At 45.4% G+C, this 23,629-nt stretch overlaps 1 protein-coding gene across 3 annotated transcripts in view; it reads left to right on the forward strand.

Moving 5' to 3' along the window:
- Positions 1–494: 494 nt before the first annotated feature.
- KIF1C (kinesin family member 1C) overlaps positions 495–23,629 on the forward strand; it is a 28,391-nt gene continuing 5,256 nt past the window's right edge. Inside the window, exons 1-19 of one of the 3 annotated variants that reach the window (XM_072641334.1) lie at positions 495–632; positions 2,761–2,858; positions 3,083–3,219; positions 3,636–3,712; positions 3,986–4,165; positions 4,505–4,570; positions 4,695–4,873; positions 5,018–5,129; positions 5,459–5,536; positions 5,655–5,720; positions 5,814–5,889; positions 6,204–6,282; positions 6,507–6,652; positions 8,593–8,762; positions 8,910–8,989; positions 9,128–9,203; positions 18,310–18,389; positions 19,175–19,269; positions 22,383–22,466. In XM_072641334.1, coding sequence (XP_072497435.1) covers positions 3,174–3,219; positions 3,636–3,712; positions 3,986–4,165; positions 4,505–4,570; positions 4,695–4,873; positions 5,018–5,129; positions 5,459–5,536; positions 5,655–5,720; positions 5,814–5,889; positions 6,204–6,282; positions 6,507–6,652; positions 8,593–8,762; positions 8,910–8,989; positions 9,128–9,203; positions 18,310–18,389; positions 19,175–19,269; positions 22,383–22,466 — 1,690 coding nt within the window. In that variant the 5' untranslated portion in view covers positions 495–632; positions 2,761–2,858; positions 3,083–3,173. Of the gene's footprint in view, positions 633–1,608; positions 1,678–2,760; positions 2,859–3,082; positions 3,220–3,635; positions 3,713–3,985; positions 4,166–4,504; positions 4,571–4,694; positions 4,874–5,017; positions 5,130–5,458; positions 5,537–5,654; positions 5,721–5,813; positions 5,890–6,203; positions 6,283–6,506; positions 6,653–8,592; positions 8,763–8,909; positions 8,990–9,127; positions 9,204–18,309; positions 18,390–19,174; positions 19,270–22,382; positions 22,467–23,629 lie in introns of those variants that run through there. The other 2 variants (XM_072641332.1, XM_072641333.1) reach the window with 2 other exon arrangements.

Here is a 23,629-nt window from a genome sequence, read left to right on the forward strand (position 1 = left end):
CGTCACTGGTGGGCAGGGAGTAACTGGCGTAGCCTGAGATCGAGCCGCAGACACGGAGAAGGGAGCGTGGAGAGGTCTCACAGCCAGCAGGCTGAGAGGTTGGCAGGTGGCGGCGTCAGCACCCGAAACAGCCGCAGACGGGCAAGCTTGGCATGGACGGCGAGGAAGGCCCCGCCAGGTGGCGCCCCGAAGGGTGGGGACAGGGATGCCCCACTTCCCTCCCTTCCTCTCCGGTGGAGCCGGGGCACCCTGCCCAGCCTCTCGTAGCGCTCCGCAGGTCGGATCTCCGCTGCGGGGCGCATCGCCCTTTTAACAAGAGGAGTAGCCAGTCCAGTCTGCCCGCCCCGGCGTGATCGCGCGTGTGCGTGCGCGCGGAGCCCGCCCCCTGCCCCCCCCCCCCGCCCCCCGCCCCGGGCGCTCGCTGGCTGGCTAGCTCGCTGCAGCCGCCGCGGCCGGGCGCAGCCGCGCTGCCGCCTCGCTCGCTGTGCCCGCAGCCTTTCGCCGCCTCCTCCCCCGGCCCCGGTGCGAGGGGCCTGGGGGAAATCGCCCCGGAGCCCCCTCGCCCTAAGCTGGGCAGTCGGGCGAGGAGAGCGGATCCCGGGACGAGGAGGACGAGGAGGAGGGGAGCCGAGGTGAGCGCCTGCGGCCCCGGAGGAGCGCCGGGCCCGGGGTACGGGCGTGGCGGGGAAGACCCCCGCGTCCGCCCGAGGTTCGGGCGGACGAGGAGCAGCAGGCCCAGGCCGGGCCGGCCTCGCCATGGGGGCCTCGGCGGAATTCCTGGCGCATTACTCAGCGCGGGGCAGGAGGCGAGGTGCGCCGGCCGGGCGGCCGGGCCGGCCTGGGCACCCACCCTCAGGGCGCCGCGGTGTCCCCTCGCCCCCGTGCGGGCCGCGGCCCCGCCGGGGCTGCCCCCAGTGGCTAGGGGAGGAAGTGGGGGCCTTGGCATTGGGAGGGCAGGGCTGGGCACCCTGGCATTTCCCTGCGGGTTCCGCCGGTCTCCCCCCATCCCCTCTCCTGGGCAGTCCGTCCCGGCCTCGCGGGCAGCCCGTGCACCTCCCACCGTCTCCATCCTTCAGGGAGCTCTCTGTCTCTTATCGAATCCAATCTGCGTTTCTTCTCCTCGGGCCTTGGGACTGACTGGCTGTTTTGAGCCCCCCCATCCCCCAAGCCCCACTTTCTACCCTCAGTGCCCGGCCAAGAGGCCACTCTACCCTTCTTGTAGCCTCCCAGGGTGAGCCCCCGCTCTCAGCCTTCTCTGTCCTCAACCCCTACCCCGACCTACTGTCTCTTCTTTTCCCTTCCCTAATGGGGAGTTACAGGTCAGGGCTGTACTTCCGGAGGCAATTGCTGGGTCTCACTTTGAGATCTTTCTGTCACTGTCCAGACAGCCCCATCTCTCAATTTCTTTTTCCCTACCTCCCAAGCCCCAGCCTGTAGAACCTGAGGTAAGGCCCAACTAGAGAAATAGAGTCAATGGGGTCTGGGGTGACAGGAGGAAAACCCTGGGATCACTTAACTTCTCATGCCCTCCCTGCCCTTGTTCTGTATGGGCGTAGGCTGGCTCAGACTCTCTCCTCCCAGGGTGTAGGCACCAGCTCATCCACATTCCTAGGCTCCTGCCTGACACCTTGTAGACTGTAGGATGCTGGATGCTTGGGCCCTGGATCTGGGAGTGAAGTAAGGCTGTTTCTTCTTTTGAGGACCCAGGTATCTGGACACCCAAGCTCCCTTTCATTGGCTCTTTCTCCCTCCCCTTACCCTATCAGGAACTTAGTATTCCCTTTACTCCTTCTTGGTAAGAGCACTATCCCCTTTCCCTAGAGAATTGTAGGGAAACAGGATGGCCCCACCCTCCCAATCTCATTGTCCTTGTAAGGAAGAGCTGGGGTACTGGGGGTAGGTGGGTTTGAAGAATCTTGAAGCAATTTAGGGTGTTTAGATACTAGGTTCTGGGTGCTGAACCACAGAGCCTGAGGACTTTTCTGTCATAACCTTTATCTTTCTACATTTACATTTGGAGATGGGCCAGTAGGCTGTTGTATGTGTATAATTTATATATCCCTATGTATGTTTCTTTCATGCTGGCTTAATGTTAGTGCCTTCTCTCTGAGATTACCTCCAATTTACCCAGTATATACATACTGGGTATATCTTGTGTATACATAATTGTTTGCATGTTGTCTTCACCATTAGAATGTGAGTTTCTTGATGATAAACTGTTTTTTTCCTTTCTTTATATCCTTAGGGATATAAAGTATCACTTAACACAGTATCGATTAATAAATAATTATCAGCTGACTAGGCAGATGGGGTCAGAATTCTTCAAGGTAGGGAGTTTGTTATAGATTTCTCTGTGTTTTTCTCATTTTCTTCTTGTTTCCCATTTTCTATCTATCTCAGAACTCTTTTCTCTTCTAATGTCTCTATGTCCCATCCTAATTATTCACTTAGTCACTTATGCTTCACTGTATTTTTTCTTGCATCTTCTTTTCATTCAGTGCCACTCCCAAACTTTTCCCTCGCTTATTCTTTACCTGGGGTTTCTGTGCCCTAGCCTTTATTGGCAGGTTTAGAATAGTTTTCAAAGTTGTTGGTTTCACTTTGGACAAAACTCACCTAGACCATTAGGCACTTAGTTTTCTTCTCCATTACCCTCCTGCCATCCTGGCCATGCCCCCTGGATAGAACCTAGAGATTTCAGTGGACTCCATCCAATATTCTCTATAGCCTAGTGTTATCCCTTTGTCCCCCTCAACCCAGGAGCAACCAGGCCTATAGTATAGGATGGGGCCCCACTTACAAGGGCCAGTGGCAGCCAGAGGCAACACAGTACCCCCAACCTGGGGCCAGGACACCAGGTAACGGGCTTGGGAGTTGGAGGGGGGAAGGAAAGAGGAAAGGACACAAAGGGTGAGGGAAAGAGCCAGGGTTGGGAGGTGGAAGTGGGTTTCTAAGTGCATGTATGGCTGGAAGGTTGGAAAACGTAGGAGATATTTGGGGCCCTGGGGGGATGAAATTGTGGGATGGCAGTCTCTTGTCACCAGTGGTACTACCTGTACAATCTTCCCCTTCCATTTTCCAGCTGAGTGGGGTAGAAGTCTCTAGGGCCATGGCAGGTGCCTCAGTGAAGGTTGCTGTGAGGGTACGACCCTTTAACGCCCGAGAGAGCAGCCATGATGCCAAGTGTGTGGTCAGCATGCAGGGCAACACCACCTGTGAGTGAGTCCCAGGGGCACTGACAGGGATTTCTGGGATTGGGGGAAGGCTGGAGGACACTGGACATGCCCACTAGAGGCACTGGGAGGGTTTTAGGTGAGCACAGGGTGGGGGTGGGAGCAGTTCTTTCCCTTGTGTGTTCTCTGGGCCATGGGGCGGGAGGGTTGGGGGGGGTAAGGAATGTTGGCCTGCAGCCCTCATTGCCCAATCAGGGAGGCAGCTCAGTGAGAAGGCAGGTCTTAGGGAGCCAAAATTAGCTCTAGTGACTAGAGGGGGTTGGGGAGTCTTAAATGGGAGCTGTGAACTGGGGCAGAGGGTTCCTGGTTCCCTGATCCAAGGGCTGAGGCTATATGGGGAAGGAGTTCCGGATCTGGGAGCTTGGAGCTCAGTCCTGTCCTTACCTCATTTCCTTTTGTTAGCCATCACCAACCCCAAGCAGAGCAAGGATGCCCCCAAAAGCTTCACCTTCGACTATTCCTACTGGTCCCACACCTCGGTGAGGTTACTTATTTGGTATGGGAGGGTAGATCACAGTATCCTTTGTGGGAGCAGGGGAAGGTAGAGCTGAGGATTTGAGGGGTGAGGAGTAGGACTTGAGGTAGTGAGGAAGACCTGGGAAAGCTGGGATGTGGTTCTTGGGTTCTGTCTGGGTAGGGAATAGGGACTGAGGGACAAAACACTTGAGTCTTAGAAACTGAAGACCGAAACAGCTGGCTCTCATCTCTTCTTTGCCCTCCTACCTTACTTCCCTGTTCTTGATCCTTCTCAGGCAGAGGACCCTCAGTTTGCATCTCAGCTTCAAGTATATCAGGATATCGGAGAAGAGATGCTGCTTCATGCCTTCGAAGGCTATAATGTCTGCATCTTTGCCTATGGGCAGACAGGTGCTGGAAAATCCTATACCATGATGGGGCGGCAGGAGCCTGGGCAGCAAGGCATTGTGCCCCAGGTACATCCCTCAGACGTACCAGAGAGAATTGAGATGGGGGATCCCTGGGTCCCTGAGGGAAATCAGTAGCAAGGGATACAAGTATTTGGTTTGGGGAAGGAAGGAGAGGTTTCAGGGTAAAGGGAGAGCCTAAATAGTAGAGGATTGGAGAGCTTAGGCCCAAGGGACTAAGCTCCTGGGCTTAGGTTGGAAGGAGAACATGAACTAGCTAGATATGAGGGGGAGGACTGGGTTCTAGAGCTAGGTTCCTTTTCTTGGTGGAGTTTTTGGTGGTACCATGGAGAGGTTTGACCCTTGTTGTTGGGTTTTTTTTGGTTCCTCTTTTTCCCTCTTCTTCAGCTCTGTGAAGACCTCTTCTCCCGGGTTAATGAGAACCAGAATGCCCAGTTGTCTTACTCTGTGGAGGTGAGAAAAGGCCTTGGAGGAGTTAAATGCTTGAGCACCTGGGGGACCCAGAACTGGGTTAAGTGGGACAGAGAAGCAAGTTAAAATTGAACACATACATGGATCATTATACCTTCCACCCCAGGTGAGCTACATGGAGATCTACTGTGAGCGTGTACGGGACCTTCTGAACCCCAAGAGCAGAGGGGGATTGCGAGTACGAGAGCATCCCATCTTGGGTCCCTATGTTCAGGACCTGTCCAAGCTGGCGGTTACCTCCTATGCTGACATTGCTGACCTAATGGACTGTGGCAATAAAGCCAGGTGAGGGCTGGGAGCCTGAGGGAGATAGTGCTGGAGGGGGAGGAAGTCTGAGCCGGAAGCTCTAAACACCTGAATCCCAGAAGAGGGCTATGGCCGATTAGGCTGGATCTTTTGACCCCAGTCCCTCCTTTTCCCTTTCTTTAGGACAGTGGCTGCCACCAACATGAATGAGACCAGTAGCCGTTCCCATGCTGTCTTCACCATTGTTTTTACCCAACGTTGTCATGACCAATTCTCAGGACTGGACACAGAGAAGGTGGGGCTTTCTCCTTCTGGGTTCCTTACGATTTGTTTTTCTTGAACCAAGGACCCATCGCTTTTCCTCTCAGGGCAGGGAAACACCCTTTCCCACATTACTGGAAAGAGTATGTCACTTTGATCCTGATTGTCTTTCCTCTGGTTTCCACCACTTCCTTCAAAAAGAAAAAGTAAATAATATGCCTGTAGATCCTTTTCCCCTATCCGCTGAGTAGTTGCCCGAGTTTCTGCTGGGTCGTTCCGTCATGTTTCCTCCTTGCTTTTCTCTCTTTTCTTCTTTTCCCTGACCTAACTCATCACTTCCTGTCTCTTCTTTCTGACATCCAGGTCAGTAAAATTAGTTTAGTGGATCTGGCTGGGAGTGAACGAGCTGATTCTTCAGGGGCCCGAGGCATGCGACTGAAGGTGAGAAGGATCCTGGAGACGTAGGGATCTAAGACGAAGGGGGTGGGGGAGGTTGGGGAGGTAGGAGGTGTGATTTAGGGGTCATCTCACTGCCCATACTCTTCTCTTCCCCTTCCAGGAAGGTGCTAATATAAATAAGTCCCTTACCACATTAGGAAAAGTGATCTCAGCCCTAGCAGAGATGGTGAGACCTAGACCAATATTGGTGGAAAGAGGGAGTTATAGTGGTGAAAGAATTCCCATCTCATTGCTCTTTGCACTTTCTTTTTGTCCCTAGCAATCAAAGAAGCGGAAATCAGATTTCATCCCTTATAGGGACTCTGTGCTTACCTGGCTACTAAAGGAGAATTTAGGTGAGACCTCCTGTGCCTCACCTTTCTTTATGTTACCCTCCCCCTTTTTGTGGATTCTGTTATGCCATTGCTATCCCTTGAACCACTTAGTCACTTCCCATGCCTCTCCCTAACCCCAGGACCTTCACAGGGATTTCACAGTTCTCTCATTGACACCAGGACTCTACTATTAACTTTGTAATTCTTCATTGAATTCCCACTCTCCGTCCTCCAATTGCCCTGCCCCACCATGGCTCTTATGTTCACTACCTGTCCCTCAGCCAGCTTGACCCCTGTTGAAATCCAGGTCAATGGTTCCTCTCCTTTATTCCCAGGAGGAAATTCACGCACAGCAATGATTGCAGCTTTAAGCCCTGCAGATATCAACTATGAAGAGACACTCAGCACCCTCAGGTTGGGACTCTGGGACACTGAAGGCATCAGATGGACAGGCAGGGGAAGCCAGGGACTTAGGGAATAGTTGCTTAGGACCCAGATTTAAGGGCTCTGTAGTGCTCCTGCTACACCTTTAGACATGTTGATTGAATGGAAGAGATGGAGATGCAGACAGACAAACAGACCAATAAAAGGGAGCTGGCTGAAGTCTAGGTCACCCTGACCCTCCCTCCCTGCCCCAGATATGCAGACCGCACCAAGCAGATCCGCTGTAATGCAGTTATCAATGAGGACCCCAATGCCCGGCTGATCAGAGAGCTACAGGAGGAGGTAGCCCGGCTCCGAGACCTGCTGCTGGCCCAGGGGCTCTCAGCCTCTGCTCTGGGAGGTATAGGGGACTGGGAGGTTGGGAGCTGGGGTTCCATCCTTTATCTACCATAGATTCCTGTATGTGGTCAGGGTGCTCCTTAATATTGTTAATGTTTTGGATGAATTCAATTCAACAAATATTTATTATTAGGTGCTTATTACTTACATAATGAATACCTAGGATAGATGCTCATAAAACTTGTAAATGTCACAAAGTTCATAGCTTAATACCATGGAAAGAATCAGGATTCAGAATTATCTTGATAGAACAAAATTCTGGGACCAAACCAGCAAATTATAGGGATAAATAGAAATTCCTATAGTTAAGTTTTAAAAGTCACCTTTATAAGTACAGAAACCTGGCTTGGTAGCAGTTGTTAAGAGAAAGATCTGGAAATTTTCAAAAGTGTGTAGAGTCCAGGTCATAGGAAGGCTATAACCATAATATATTCTGTACTGGTCAGATCACCTGTCTAATGTGTTCTATTTTGAGTCATTTTTAAAGGGATGTTGATAAATTGAAGCATGTCCAGAAGAAAAGAGTAAGGGGGATACATAATCGTCTTGTTCTTTACACAAGCCACAATATTAATGATAATGGTAACAGCCAGTATTTGCAAAGATCTTTAAGGTTTGCAGAGCACCTTACAATTATTATCTCATTTAAATCTTCCTGACTGTGCCCATTTTATACAGGGGAAAACTGAAGCAAAATTACATAGCTAAGTCAGAGACAGGATTTGAACTCAGGTCTTCCTGACTATAGGTCCACTACCCTATGTACTGTGCCACCTAATTTCCATAATCATTTCCATCTCTGCCCTTAGAGAACATGAAAGACAGCCATGGAGCAGGGACAGTAAGTTTATTCCCTGTTGATTTAGAGGGCAGAACCAATGTGTGAATGAATATTAACAAGAGAGAAAATTTAGGCTCAGTATATAAAAAAAAATTTCTAACAAGTAGATGGATTGAACTACTTAATGAGGCCATCAGTGAGCTTCCTGTTCTTGAAGATACTCAGGTGGGACTGGAAGAATAAAATTTCTTCTCCCTACCCACCAGTCTTCCCCTATACCAAACTTCGCTATTTCTTTGAGGACATACATTACCGTCTTTCTTATTTGGAGACATCCCTCATTTTTATATTTTATTAGTTGCCAAGGGTTAGTGATATTACTTCCCCTTATTCTATCCCTTTCCTTCTTTCAACACAGTTATCACTCTAGTTCAGACCCTCAGGCCTTCATCCCATCTTACCTGAACTATTAAAATAACCACCTAATTAGTTTCTCTTCTTCTTCTCTCTTGACTCTTCAATTTATCCTCCACAAAATTACAATAATAATCTTGAGTTGTAGATCTGGCCATGTTACCCTCCTGTTAAAAACAATTTTAAGTGTTTTATTAGGATGCAGTATAAACATCTCAGCCTGCATTTAAAGTCCCCCATAACTTGATACCAGCCTGTTCCAGATTTGATATTTCATATTACTGTTTAATATTGTCTAATTTTAGACAATAAAATGTCTCTGGCTATTCCCTGAATTTAACATGCCATTTCCTATTTTTATGCCTTGTTGCAAACCATCTCCTAAGCCTAGAATGCTCACCTCCCACTTCCTCAGAATCTTTGTTGTCCAGCTCAGAGGCCATTAACCTGAAGCCTTGCCTCATTCTTCCTTTCCTCAAATTACTTTGTATTCATTTATATTTGGACTTGTATCTTCCCAGTAAAACAGAGGCTCTTTGAGGCCAGGGATTCTGTGTATCGTCCCTTTTGTGTAGTATAAGCACTTAAGCTTAGGAGCTTCGTGTGCTGAATTGTTGATGAACAGCTGTAGGAAGGATTCTTGCTTTGGACTGGATGATTTCTCAATTCCCTTTTAACTCTGTAAGATTCCATGGTTCTAGATGTCTTTTCAGACTCATTCTCTTTGGCCTCTCTCTCTGTCGCAGTTACAAAGCTGGAGGAGGGAAGCTGTGGGACTGGCTTGCCTGCTCTGTCATCCCCACCTGTCCCAGACTCACCGTTAGGTCCTCCAGTTCACAATGGGGAGCTGGAGTCATCCTTCTCTTCTAATGCTGAGCCCCATATTGGGCCTGAGGAAGCTATGGAGAGACTACAGGTGAGAAACCTAGGATTCCATTAACTGGTGGGAGAGGGAGCTGAGAGTACCGCAGTGGGAGTGAGTTGGGGCTTTGTGTGCTTGAGAGATCTCCATGAGAGATGCTTGTCAGGGGATGTGCTGATCCATTGTCTCTTACGGATCCAGGAGACAGAAAAGATCATTGCAGAGCTGAACGAAACATGGGAAGAGAAACTTCGTAAGACGGAAGCCCTGCGAATGGAGAGGTATGGGCCTGTGAGGTCTGTGGATACCTAGGTATCCAGAATGGGAAGAAAGGGGTTGGGTTATTTATCCCTGTGGAGAAGAAGCAGCATGGGAAGCAAAAGGGAAGCAATCTGAGCATCTCTTTTCCTTACCCACAGAGAAGCATTGCTGGCAGAGATGGGTGTGGCTGTACGAGAGGATGGGGGAACTGTGGGTGTCTTTTCCCCCAAGAAGGTGAGGAGGCCAGGTGAAGAGTCAAAGGGGAGATCTGCACTAATGAGGGAAGGGGTGGTAGGGATGGTGAGCAAAAAGATTATTTATATTTGATTCTGTTGTCTCTTCCGTGACCTGTCCCTGCAGTATCATTAACATTTCTCCCTGTTTTTCTTGATTTCTATCTTCTTTACCTCCCTTCTTAGTTGCTTGTGTGACCTGCTCTGTAGGAGCATGGAATAGTCCCTGCTCTAAATCAATTAGTCAAACATTTTTAAAGTACCTACTGTGTGCCAGGAACTGAAATTGCAAGGACAAAGATAGAAACCTCCTGGGAATTCAAGGAAAAAGATTGAGTCTCCTACACAAGGAGGCTTACATCCTAATGGAGGAGACAAGTTTTACATATCTGTGTGTGTATCTGTTTATATGTATACAGCACAAATATAAATACAGAATAGAAACAAAGTAGATACAAAGTATCAGTGTGAGTTAGGAGAAAAACACTAGTAATTGGAGGTATCAGAAAAGGCTTCTTGTAGCAGGTGGTGTTTGAGCTACATCTTAATAGAAGAAATACTCTGGAGCTGAGGTAAAGTGCGGAGAACCCCGGGTGTGGAGCAAGGCAGTGCAGAGGCATAGAGATGAGAGATGGCCTGTCATGTATAAGAGAAGGCCATTGTGGCTGGATTGCAGAGTACGGAGGTCCAGTGAGGCTGAAAGGTAGGTTGGACCAGGTCGTGGAGGGCTTTAAGAGCTAACCAGAGGGGGGTGGGCTTTTGTTTTTTAATCCTAGGGGCAGTAGGAAGCCATCAGAATTGATTGAATGTTGGAGTAACATGGTCAGACCTAGGATTAAGAACTATTATTTTGACAGGATGTTATGTAGGATGTTGCTTGGAATGGTAAGAGACTTGTGAGAGGGAGGCCAGTTAGGAGACTATTGGAATACTCTAGGTGAAAGAGAATGAGGGGTGCAGTCAATAGAGCACTGGTCTTGGAGTCAGGAGGACCTGAGTTCAAATCCATCCTTAGACACTTAACACTTACTAGCTGTGTGACCTTGGGAAAATCACTTAACCCTGATTGCCTCATCACCCCCCTCCAACAAAAAAAAAAAAAGAGAGAATGAAGGCCTTGATAATTTGATAGTTCAATGGAAAGGAGTGTGATGGAAGACATATCATGGAAATAGAAATGATGGGGTTAGATAGAGTGAGGGGTACAGGATAGTACTGAGGCTATGAACTTGGCATAGTGGTGCCCTTGACCCTGGAAGTTTGGAAGAAGGGAAGGTTTTGGGGAAAAGAAAATGAGTTTAATTTTAGACATCTTGAGTTTCCTCTGGGACATATTGTTTCAAATGTCCTTCTATACATTTTGTGATGTGGGACTGAAGCTCAGTGAAGATAGGTCAGATGTATCCGAGTCATCTACAGAGAGATGATAGTTAAACACATGGGAATTGTTGAGGTTATCAGGAGAAAGAGTCTTGGAGAGAAGGTGTTTTTAGCTCCTTCTTTGTGTTGTGGTCAGACCCCTTGGTAGTCTGGTGAAGCTTTTGGACTCCTCAGAATAATAGTTTCTTAAGTGGACGAAATGAAACTCATAGAAAACCAATTATATGGAAATAGCTATCAAAATATTAAAATGACAAGTTCATGGAATCCAGGTGAAATACCTGTGATATAGGGGGAGAAGAAAAGAGAACCTAGAACAGAACTTTGGGAAACATTCGCAATTAGGATGCATATATTATGAATGATGAGCCAGCCAAGAACACTGAAAAGAAGTTATCAGATCACAGGAAGAGAATCAGGAGAGAGTAGGGTTAAAAAGCCGCCAAAAAGGACAGAGTATTGGGTGAGGAGTGGTCAACAGTGTCAAATTCAGTTGAAAGATGAAGGATGTGGACTGAGAAAGAAACATTAGATTTGGTAATTAGAAGAGATCATTGATAACTTTGCTGAGAGTAGTTTGAATGTTCAGAAGCCACATTGCAGAAAGAATTAAGTGAAAGGAATTGAAAGCAACAAATATAGATAAAAAAAGCTTTTTTTTTAGGAGTTTGGCTGATAAAGGGTAGAGAAATGTTGCATGGTAGCTTGAAGCATGGTAGGGCTTAATGAAAGTTTTTAAAAGATGAAAGAGACTTGAATATATTTTTGAAGGTGGTAGGAAAGGAACCATCCCTTAAGAACTTATAATATACTTGAAGAGACAAAGCTAAAGAACATTAAAATTAAATGCTAAATTGTATGGTCCTGATTCTGAGTATAATAGGAGTCAGAGAAGGGCAAAATTCCTTGATGCTAGAATAGTCAGGTAAGGCTTACAGTCTTCCAGTAGGTACTGAATAAGTACATTTGACTGAATATAAGGCAATCTAGCTTGTGAAAATAGCATATGTAGAAGTAGAAATGGGAATTACCTTGGTTTGTGTACAGAAACATGAAGAGACTAATTTGGAACAGATACTTCATACTGGATAGTTGAGATTGTTCATCTAGAATTAGAAGGCCTTGAATTCCAGGCTAAGCAGTTTGGACTTGAGAGGTCATACTGGATGTTGTAAGGGGCTGGGAGTGGCCTCTTAAGCAAGAAAGGGATGTGATGACATGAAGGGACATGAAGTGAGATGGGATGAGATTTGTTCTATTGGGCCCCAGAGGACTAGAGCAGGAGCTATGGATAGAAACTGCAAAGAGGCAAATCTATGCTTTATGTCAGGGAAAACTTCTAACATTAGAACTATCCCATAATTAAATTAGCTGCATTCAGAGGGAGGAGGTACATGCTTCCCTGGTGATCTTTATATAGAGTTTGGAGGACCATTTGTTGGTGACCACTCCTTTTGAGTTTGGGTTGGATTAGATGGCCACAGAGGATCCTTCCAACTCTAAAGTTCTAAGACTAGGAAGTTGTGTTTTAGGAAGATTAGTCAGCAACCTTATACAGGATAGGATTAGAAAGGAAGGGAGAGTGGGAATAAGTTCCAGAATAGGACTTGGGTTTGGGACGGTTGTATTGGTTTAGGCATAAGATAGTAAGATTTTGGATTTAAGTGGTGGCAATGGAAATTGATAGGGAAAAACATTTTTAAAAAGAGAAATTTTGTAGATATGATAAAATTTGGTGACATTGTATAAGTGGAAGAAAAGACTTAAAGATGACCCTGAAGTTTTCTAACCAGAGAGACAGAGTTACTGAAATTGGGAAATCGAGAAAGACTGCAGTGGTAAGTTTTATTTTAGGACTTATTTAATTTTATATGAGAATGGAACATTTGAGTGGAGGAGTCCTTTAGGCAACTGGAAAAGGGAACCATACTAATGGTAAGATTAGGTCTAGAGATGTAAGAGTTATTGATATAATGGTGATAACTGGATCCACAGTAGTAGATAAACTCTCCATAGTTAGTAACTGGAGAAGAACAGAGGCCTAGAAGGGATAGGATTAGAGGGCACATATGGTTATGACGTGGGAGGAATAGGACAAGCTAGTAGTAAAAACAGTAGATAACATTTATGTACTGCTTACACCTTACTTCATGACACATACTCTTTACTCCAGTAACATTGGCCTCCTGGATGTTCCACACGCAAGGCACTCCATCTGATGGCTCCTGGCATTTTCTTTGACCGTCCCTCATACCTAGAATGCTCACCCTCTTAATCTCCACCTTTAAACTGACTTCCTTTAAACCCCAACTAAAATCCCATCTTCTGCAGGAAGCCTTGCTCAACCCCTCTTATTTCTGGACCTTTCCTCTCTTAATTATTTCTTATTTACCCTTTTTTGTACATATTTATTTGCTGGTTGTCTCTCCCATTAGATTGGAAGCTCCTTGAGGACAGGGACTGTCTTTGTCTCTTTGCATCCCCAGTGCTTAGCACAGTGCCTGGAACATAGTTGGCTCTTAATTGTATGTTGACTGACTGACTTGAAGGTTTGCAAAGTGCTTTATATCCATCGTCCCATTTAAACCTTACAATAGCTCTTCTGGAAGTAGGTAATACTGGTGGTATTATCTTATTTTGTATTTGAGAAAATTAAGGCTCAGAGAGGTTAGGCGATGTGGCAAAGTATCCAAAGTGAAATTTGAACTCAGACCTTCCTGATTACAAGTTCAGCGCTCCAGTCACAGAATGTGGCTATCCCACCTTTTCAATAATAGAGTAATATAGAGAGCTAAGAAAACCAAGTCTAGAGTTAGGTACTAACCAGAACCCTGCCAAGGGAGGGGACATTCTCAAGATGGGATGGCCAACAATGCTGCATGCCACATAGAGGTCCAGGAGCAAAAGGACCTAGAGAGGGCCATTAGACTTGGCAAGAAGGAGGTCATTGTTAATTTCTAAGAGAGATGTGCCAGTAGAAGTGTACGGGCATCAGTGAGGTCTAAGGCAGATGATAAGGGAACGAGAGGCCAGAAAGTAAAGATAGCACCCATGAAAGGAGTGTAATAGGCAGAAGAAGCAAATGAATATGGGGGAGGGCTTTAAATGAAGCCTTCTTTAAGAAATGAGAGATAGGAGCATGTTTGATTATTCCTCTTGATCATTTGAGAGAGAAAGAGAAAGAGAGAGTGAATATACTAGAGGTGGGCATTTAATTGAGGAAATGAAGGTCTAGGAGAGGTAGAAGACTGCGTGGTATGTGCAGTGCAACCAAAATCTGGAGAACTGGTTTGAATCCTTGATCTGACACCTAAGATTTAAGGAGGCCACATAGGGCAGTAGAAAGAAGCCTGGGTTCATTTCCTACCCTTACACCTATTTCCTGTGTGATCTTGGGCAAGTCACTTAACCTCCCTGGACCTCAGTTTCCTCATGAAATGAGATGCTTGGATTGGACAGCCTTTGAAGTCCTTTCTAGCATGAAACCCATGACCCTATGTTCCTAGCATATGAATGTGGACAAGTCATGTAGCCATCTTGTGTGAGTTCCCTTCCTTTGTAATATGGCGATAAGTACTTGTAGTCAGCATCTCACAGGACCGTCGTGAGGAAAGTACTTTTTAAATCTTAAGAGTGTTTTAGAAATGTGAGTTATTAGGCAAGAATGTGGTTCAAAGTAAAGTGGAAAGGTCAGTTCTTGAGATGCAAAGGAAAACTGTTTACTTTTGAAACTGTAGAGAAGAATAAGATAAGACATAGGTACTGCTGTTATAAAGTGAAAACAACGTTATATATAATCTCAATCTGTTACGACATCGGATGTTATTATTCAGTTTATCAAACGTTTATTTAACATCTCCCATGTGTCAGGCTCTGTCCTTAATGCTAATCATAGATCAATAAAAATGACAGCTCTGGCCCTCAGGGAATTTCCTGGGGGGAAATTATATCATGTATACAGTTTAATAAAAACAAGGGAGTTTGAGGAGGGACAGGACACTGACACCTGGAAAGTTTGGGGGAAGGCTTTGTAAATTGGAGAGGGGAGAGAATAGAAGCAAGGAGACCATGAGGCTATTGCAGTCATCTGGACAATGAAAGCCTAAAATTAAGATAGTTGCTGTGTTAATATAAAGAAAGTGTTACATGGGATGATGTGTTGTGGAGGTGTTAGCCACAAAACTTGGCAGCTGATGATATTGGGAATGAGGAGGAAGAGGGACCAGTTAATGATGCCTGAGATTATAAACTTGAACAAGATGCTCCATCACCTGATCCCAAGCATTTTGACTATCCTCCCTTGCCTAAAATGCTCTTCCTCCTCATCTCTGCCTTCTATATTCCTTTTTATCCTAGCTAAAATCCCACCTTCTACAGGCAACCTTTCCTGATTTCTTTTAATTCTACTACCTTTCCTTTGTTGATTATTTCCTTTTATTCTGTCATAGCTTGTGTGTACATACATGTTTGCATGTTGTCTCCTCCACTAGATTGTGAGCAAAAAGTAGAAAGGGAGAGAGGGAGGTACTCAGGAGTGAGAGGATGGAACGTGGTGGCTAGTCTGAAGAAGCATGATCCCTGGGGGTTCAGCACTGAGTGACTTCGTTCCTCCTGGAAATAGTCTCCAGAGGTCAGGTTTGGAGAGTGAAGCACCAAAGGCTAAAAGATGGTGGAAGGTGAACTAGAAGAGGAGAGGGGGTGGTTGACAGTGTCAGAAGTTACAGAAAAGTAGGCTCAAAACTGAGAAGCCATTTAGCTCTCAGGGGAGTGTGTTTCAGTTTCATGGTGGGATCGGAAGAGAAGCAAGAGTTTGAGAAGTAAGGGGAAGATTAAGAGATATAATTGAACTTCTAGGACTTTGATTGTGAAAGATAAAAGAGATAAAGAAAGGAAAATAGTTTGAGGGATGATAGGCTCAAGTGAAAGGAAGTGTTTTTCTCCCTTTTTAAAGAGTTGTTGATGTTTTTTGGTTTTCACACTGTGGTTTTGATATACTATCACTCCCCACTGAACCCTCCTTTGTAACAAAAACAGCTAAATAAAACTCATCTGTAAAAACAACTGTATGAGAGAATATAACATTCTGTTTTAGTATAATTCCCCTTCTCTTTTTTTGAGAGGAGCGAAATCTTTGGGACTAAAATTAGTCCCTGTAGATAATGTAAGTTCCTCTCTTTTTTAGTGTTGTTTTAATTTACTAATTGTAGTTGTGGAGAAACAAATTAATTACTCTGCATTTGGGACATAAGCCTGCCAGAGACAGATTTATTTAATTCTAATTCTGAGCATCTCTGCTCAAAGAGAAAAGGATCCCAAAGGGGGCAGATTTTCCCAATACTTTTGTACATCTCACTATAAAACAAGCCATCTTTGAGTTGCAATTTATAATCCCCCCAAAGACACAGTTCTGTAGAAAGATCTCAGGTGAAAGTTCAAGGAATGGTTTTGATTCATCAAACAGAACAGTAGTTCCTTAACTTTTGGAATTCCCTGGAGAATTATTTTGCTAAAACCATTCATTCCCTCTTTAACCATTTCCCCTAAGGATTCTTCAGAGGTGAACTCAGGAGGTATTAAGAGGTTTTTAACTGAAGTAATCAAAATATTATTCTAATCATTTGGAGAATAGTCTTCTCTGGTCTGAACTGGGCCTCTGCTTTTAGAAACTAGGCCTCAAAAAGAATGATATAAGAATATTTCACTGCAGGGCCTTGTTTCAGAACTGATAGCACAACTTGATAAGGGTTTCTCATTCTGTTGAGTAATCCAAAGACTTTGGGCTAGGGTATTGAGAAAACAGCTTTCCTAATATTTGTAAAAGGGATGAGGGAGGCCTGGTGTTCTTCCACATGGTCATTGTAATACACATAGTGTATTGTTCTGTATCTGCTTAACTTGGTAATAGATTCGGTCAGTGTAGTGGTGTAACTTTCTTCACTGGGGTATTCAGCGCTGGGGGAGCAGGAGCAGAGCAGCAGTACGGTACAGGGAAGAGAATGCTGAATTTGCAGTCAGAGGACCTGGTTCAAACCTCCCTGGCCCTGCTCCTTAGTGGTTGTGTGACCTTGGGCAAGTTGCTTAACCCCTGGACCTCACTTTCTTATCTGTAAAATTTGAACCAGATAGGCTCTAAGGTCACTTCCAGCTCTAAAACTGTGTAATCCAGGTTAGGGATTTTACAGGATACAAGACAAGGGTATAATTTTAACTGATTAACTATAGGATGAAGACTGAAAGGAGGGAAGTGATAATGATTTGGGAGAATACAGAGGGTGGAGGTTGCAGTGATATCCCTTCGGGCTCTCAGACCATTACTATAATCTTTTGTAGAAGAATAAAGCCCAAGGAGAGATAGAAAGATAAGAGAGGTGATCAAAAAAAAAGGAAATTCAAAGACCAAACTACTGAAAACAGCTCAGTTTCGGTTGATGGCAAAATTGAACTAAGAGGCCAGTCAGTTTGAGGGACATCAGGGTTTATCTTGAAGTCCCATAGTGTGAGGGCAGGGGTTGATAGAGAGGAAGCCAGCTACTGAATTCCTTGAGAAAGAAAAGGCTGTCTCATAGAACAAGAGATTAGGATAGTAGAACAGGATGACCGTCAAAAGAAGAGAGGCTGCTTAGTGTCGGTAGCAGAGGGAGCATTTGGAAGAGGCTTTGAGGTGTGAAAAATATGCTCTTTGCCTGCTGTGTTAGGGGCAAAGGAGGACCTGGTACTGCAGAGGATGGCCAGGAATGCTGTGTCTTTTGGAGAGAACCAAGTTTCTGAGAGTGTAAAAGGAAGGACTCTTAGATGAGGGAAAATTTGTCAAAGATTGAATTGGGGTTTCATGGTGATTAAATGAAAAGGATTAAGGGAGGAGGAAGTACAAATCTGATAGCTATATACTAGTTGGTTACCTGGACCTCTTGTCCTGCAGGATGCTGTTCTGTCTCAGACATCAGGGAGGTAGAGAGTTAAGGCAGCAAGATCTTAATTAATCGGTCCTTGGGGATCAGATCCCCAGGGTCTGACTAAATTCTCACTTTGCCTCATCCTTTAATGGGCAGGTAATAATGGGGGTATAGGGAAGCTGAAGCCTTAGACCTGTGTGAGGTCCTGGCAGGAAAAGACTGGCTGTTTAAGTATTCAGAGGTTCTAGAGGGCAGGGGAGTTGTCCCTTTCCTCATAGGTTTTGATGCATGATAAATTATGTAAATTCTGAGGCAGGGGCGGGGGCTTCCAATCTATTTCCTAAGAGGAAGCAGAGCTAGAGCCCCATCTTTTCAGATCCAGAGGTGGAGAAGGAAAAAGGTGCTAAGGTAGGAGTCTTAGTATCAGTGGTAACATCAACCTTTCTTGGCACTTACCTAGTGGTAATAGAAGGGTGAACCTTTGGGGACATGGGGCAGAATGGGGTCAGCCTCCACAAAAGGAGCTGGGGTCCCGCCCCTGCCTCCTTTTAGCAGTCAGGTGACACAGCTTCAGTCTTGCATCCTGGCTTCCAGCCTAGTAAGTGACTGTGTTCCACTGCGTTGTGTGTGCTTCATGGCTGTCTTCTGTTCTGATTTTTCCCTTTCAATCTCTGACATTAACTGTCTGTATTCACTCATCCCTTTGCTCTCTCTGATCTTTCTCTTGTGACTGCTTTCATGACTCCTGAGATCTCTACTCATTCCCTTTATCCCTTTTTATTCCATGACTGGTTCCCTTCTCCTCTTGATAACTTGTGTCTTTCCTTCCTACAGACCCCTCATCTAGTGAACCTAAATGAAGATCCCCTGATGTCAGAGTGTCTGCTGTATCACATTAAAGATGGTATCACCAGGTAGCCTTTCTCCTCAGTGATCCTTTATATGTTGACCTTTTGTTAACTTCCAGGGTCAGCCACCTTTTGGGTTGGCAGAAGTGAGACTGGTGTTCTCCTTTGTCTTTGCTCACTGAGAAAGAGGTCTACTTAAGGTAACACCTGTCTTTGGAAATGAAGCCCTTAGAAACCCTCAGGCACTCTACAAGTACCTGGAAAATTGCTTCCCTTGCCCATGTGTAACCTCACTTCTCTACTCTGTTTGTGAGGTTGTGACCATAGTTATCTAGGCTTAAGGAAGAAATCCAATCAAATGTTAAGATATCTGTTCCTATCCCAGTGCCCCTGAGCTAAGTGCCCTCATGGTTAATTGCTTTGGGAGCTCCAAGGATGGGGGAGAAAGGAGGCAGGTTCTACACCTGAGGCTTATATGGATAAAATTAATCCAGGTTCTCTCCATTACCATGACAAAGGGGTAGGACTAGTCTATTTCCCTTTTCACCTATGTTTCATGATTTCTTCTTGGGAATTCCTTTACCCTTACAGGATTGTTCTTCGCATTAATTTTAATCTAATTCACTTGAATAGAAATGTTAAAAAAAAAAAAAGGTAGAGAGTTTGGGGATGGGAGAATAGGTAAAGGTAGGGACCTCACCTCTTGGAATGACCCTAGGTTCTAGTACCAATCCAGGGACTTCATTTTTTTCTGAAAGTCTCACTTTCAGCTAACTAGGATCCTGGGATTTTCACAGATTCTTCCCTACCACTATAACCCACCTACCATTTCTCCCTCTTTCCCTCCTTAGAGTAGGCCAGGTAGATGTGGACATCAAACTGACTGGACAGTTCATCTTAGAGAAGCACTGTGTGTTTCGGAGTCTCACTCAGCCTGATGGAGAAGGTAACTGGGGCTGAGCAGGGAAGCTGGGCATATATACTGACCACCCAGTGAATACAGAGCCTTTTACCAGTGCTGTTGGGGGAAATGTTTAATGGAGAGATACAGTTCCTGGCCTTGGGTAGCCTCAGGAAGGAGACACAAGGTGCATGCTTTGGAAGGTGTACATCAGTATATCAGAATATAAAGGTCATTGCAAATCAAAACACACCTAGCAGGTAATACCAGGTCTGCTGCCACCCTGTGTGCTACTTTGAGCATCTGTAAAATTAGAGAGCTGGACTAGGTGATCTCTAAGTTACTTTCTAACTCTGCCATCCCTACGTCTATGAATAATAATGTTGTGAATAGATTGGGGCAGTATTACCCAGGGAAATGTTGGAGAATGGAGTGGGGTAGAGAGGACAGGGACTGGGTGAAGAGGACGGACCATCCTTACTTCCTCGGGTTCCTCAGCAGGCAGGAGCAGCGTCAAGGCATATTTGGGGAATATGTGTTTGTTTTAGCAGAAGTTGCTTCTGCTTGTCTTTTTAAGCAAAGACTTTTGGGAATTTTAGTCTTGGAGTAGCTGTAAGCGGTGAGGACTTTGGGGAACTGTAGACCTGATGAGCATGAACTCCAGAGTCTTCAGAGAGGCTTGTCAGCCTGTTCTTTGGAGAAACAGGCTCTAGGGCGTGGTAGGCCCAGGGGTCCTGTACCATCTAAGCACTCAAATTAAGCAAAAGGTTATTTTGGTTCAGATAGTATTTTGTTGATAAAACCAGTCAAATAGCTTTGGGAAAACAATGGATCCACATGTGGTCAGGCCCCGTTAAGTGAACAGCAGCTGAACTGGAAGAGGAGAGCAGGGCATGGGGCGGGGAGGGGGGCCTCATGTGCTGTGACCGCAAGATACCCGTTTCCTGCCCTTGGGTTGGGAGAGGAGGAACACTTGTGGTCACTGAGGTTGAGGTTTTGGCTTTTCTTTTCTTCCCCCCATGATTGTTTTGGATCATAGTTCATTTTATAAAATTCATGCTTGGGTTCAGCAGATAATTCTTTTTAATGTTTTATTGGTGCTTTCCTTTTTTTTAAGTCATCACCTCTTTCTGGTGATTTTTCTGCCCCTCCCACCCCAATAAATTTCTGCCTTGTAATAAGTACAGTTGAGCCAAACATATCACCACAGTAACCACGTCTGAAAATGTGTTTGCCTCACTCTGCATCTCCAGCCACCTGAAGCATGATGCTTCACAGTCAGCCTCGGAATTAGTCACACTTGGTCACCTCGGCAGGTTAATGTGGTTTGTTCCGACTCAGTTCAGATCTCTTCAGGCAGCTGTGAGGTTGAAGTTAACAAGATACTTGCTGAGTTTCTGTTAAATATTTGTCCAGCTTGGTGCTGACACACTCTGGCAGGAGAGAGAGATACAAGTATGGCCTGGGAGCAGAATACAGATGCATGAAAAATAGGTCCGTAATAGTGCAAGGTTATGTCTAAGGACTGAATTGAGTGGTATGGGTAGGTAGTAGAGGAATTCAGAAAAAGATTTCGATCTGGAAAAGTCTTAGCACTGTCATCCTGGTGGTGTCCAGTTCAAATACAAACAGATCTGACATAGAAAACCACAAATTCACATTATCTGTTGTATTGTGTTTTACTTTATTTTGCAAAATATTTCCCAGTTACATTTTAATCTGGTTCAGGCCTCACTCTGGAGTTTTGAAGGCTGCATGTGGCCCAGGAAAGTTTGAGTCCTTTGGTCTAAATAACCTCTGCATTTATAGAGAGGAGACCTTGGATTACAGAGATAAAGTAGTTAGCACCAGCTTCAAACCCAGGTCTTTCTGACTTCTTTGAATCCATTTTCTTTCCACTACACCACATTGCAGTCCCAACACTGGACATCTTCTAAGCCAACCCCATGCCTTGGAGTTACCTAGGACCCAGATAGCCCAGATGTCCCTCATCTTGGAACATGGGATTAAATGATTCTACTTCTTTCCCCACGTTGTCAGTTCCCTAAGCCTTCAACTCAGGCCATATCTCTTAGAGGGAACCTTATCTTCCGGGTCCCCCCCCCCAATACACATCAGGAATTTCTCTTTTCCTTCCCCTATAACAACAGGACTTTCTCAGGATTCAGCTCAGGCCAGCTTTTTCCAGATCTCCCTTTCCCTGAACCCCTCCATAAACTAACTCTCTCTTTCACCCCCTCTCACCAGATTCCTGCCCCTACTTTAAAAATTATACTCTGCACCTGTTCTCTATCAACAGTCCCTAGGCTCATCCCCATTAAATACCCAGAACTCTGAGGACTTTATCTACTACGCCACCTTAGACTAATCCAGGAAGGACAAAGAGAATGGGAAGAAAGCATTTTAGGAGGGAGTGGAGAGAATCCTGAGCAGACTGCACAGAAGAGCTGAGCATGATGTCTGTGGGAAACAAGGGAGAAGCTGGATCTAACTAGAGAAGAGTAGGGGAGATAACTGGTAGGAGTTATATGAGAGCCAGGCCTAAGGCTTTGGACTTTATTCTAAGAAGAGTTGGGATTCTATGAAGGCTATTGATCAGGGAAATTATCTGGTGGAAGTTGTAGATGATGAAGATTAGTCAGGCAACCCTTTGGAGGATGAATTATAGTAGGGAGAAAGCTAGGAGCCTGTTATCATCTAGGTAGGACTGTGTCAGCAATGGCAGTGGGAACGGGGAGGAAGCAGGGGGACGACTAGAGGTCAAAGTGACTGACTAGAATTGTCTCCTGGGACTTCCAGGCTTTTCAGACAGTGATAGTGGTGGTGGGTGAGGAGGTCCACAGCAAAGGCAATTGAATTAGGACTAACCACTCCTTTACTCTTCCCTCCTTGTGCTGCCACCAGCGGGGCCATTCCATCCCCCACAGGTAGGGGGAGGGGCATTGAGAGAGAGAGTGTGTGTGAGTGTCTGTGTGTGCATGCGTGCATGTTGGTGTGAGTAAGTATGCTCGAAGGTTGGCATAAGTGGTTTGGGGTTCTGGGGAGCTGGGAGGAGGGTGGATCTGTAAGCAGGGCAGTTACAATTTACAATTCCATAGCTACCCCCCCCCCATATCCCCAAGTTTTCCCCAATATTTAACTCTCTTTTTTCTTCCCAGTTGTGGTGACTCTGGAGCCCTGTGAGGGAGCTGAGACATATGTAAATGGGAACCCTGTGACCCAACCACTGGTGCTAAGATCAGGTAGAAGGGCCTCCAGGGTGGGGTTTCTGGTGTTGGGTGGGTTTGGAGTATGTATGATGGAGACCGAGATCAGAGGCATGGAAATAAAATCATAGAATCTGAGAGTTAGAAAGGACTCTGAGAACCTCTAATGAGAAGGAACTCCTGAGGCAACCCATTTCACTTTGGAGTAGTTAGAATTCATTGTTTTTCTGCCACTCTGCAACTTCCACCCATGGCTTCTAGTTCTTTTACCTGGGATCCAGTAAAAGAAATGTAGCCCATCTTCCATGTGATATTTAAATTACTTGAAAACAGTTGTTATGGCCCTTTTAAGTTTATCTCATTCTCTTTAACCAATCCTTATGTAGTATGGGAGTAGCACCCCATCCCCTTCTCTCTCTCCAGGCTATTTCATTCACCCACTTTACATTCATGCCATCAGGTTCGGGGTTCCATAAGGTGGGCAGCCATGATGCTACAATTCACTTTCAGGATCCTAGGGGTAACCCTGGTGTGGGGAAGCTGTATGTCTGTTGCTCACAACTATAGCTTCCAAACCCCTACAGCATATTTCCCATTTAAACAAATTAGCTGAGATGACGCTGTTAACTCTGACAAGGAGACTCATTAGAAAAACACATGTGCCCTGGACAGTTTGCAGCTCTGGACTGTGGGCTTTGGTCTCAGAGAACAGTCTGTACCATGTATGGATTGCATCTAGTTGCTCCATTTGAATTGTTCCTGGACCCCATTAAATTGGGTTCTAAGGCAGTTTTAGGATCTTTTAGAAAAAACTAAAAGCTTCCTGTCTACTGGCTCCTTCTTTGCTGTCTACAAACATGCCCATGTCTCCTCCATTCTCATAAAACTCTAACCTAATCTTCCATCCCCACTAATTATCATTCTGTATCTCTTCTACCCTTTGTAGCTAAACTCCTCGAAAAAGTTGTTTATAATAGGTATCTCTCCGCCTTTTTTTTAACTCCCTGCGATCCGGTTTCCAGCCATGTTATTTAACTGAAACTGCATGCTACCAGGGATCTATTAATTGCCAAAATAGTGATCTTTTCTCAGTGTCCATCCTTCTTCAACCTTTGACTGTCACTTACCCTCTTCTTGATGCTCTCTTATCTCTAGTTTTTTGGGACTTCTTTTTCTCCTGGTTCTCCTCCTACGTATCT

This window comes from Notamacropus eugenii, chromosome 2 (assembly GCF_028372415.1).
Source record: "Notamacropus eugenii isolate mMacEug1 chromosome 2, mMacEug1.pri_v2, whole genome shotgun sequence".
In the NCBI taxonomy this organism is placed as follows: Eukaryota; Metazoa; Chordata; class Mammalia; order Diprotodontia; family Macropodidae; genus Notamacropus; species Notamacropus eugenii.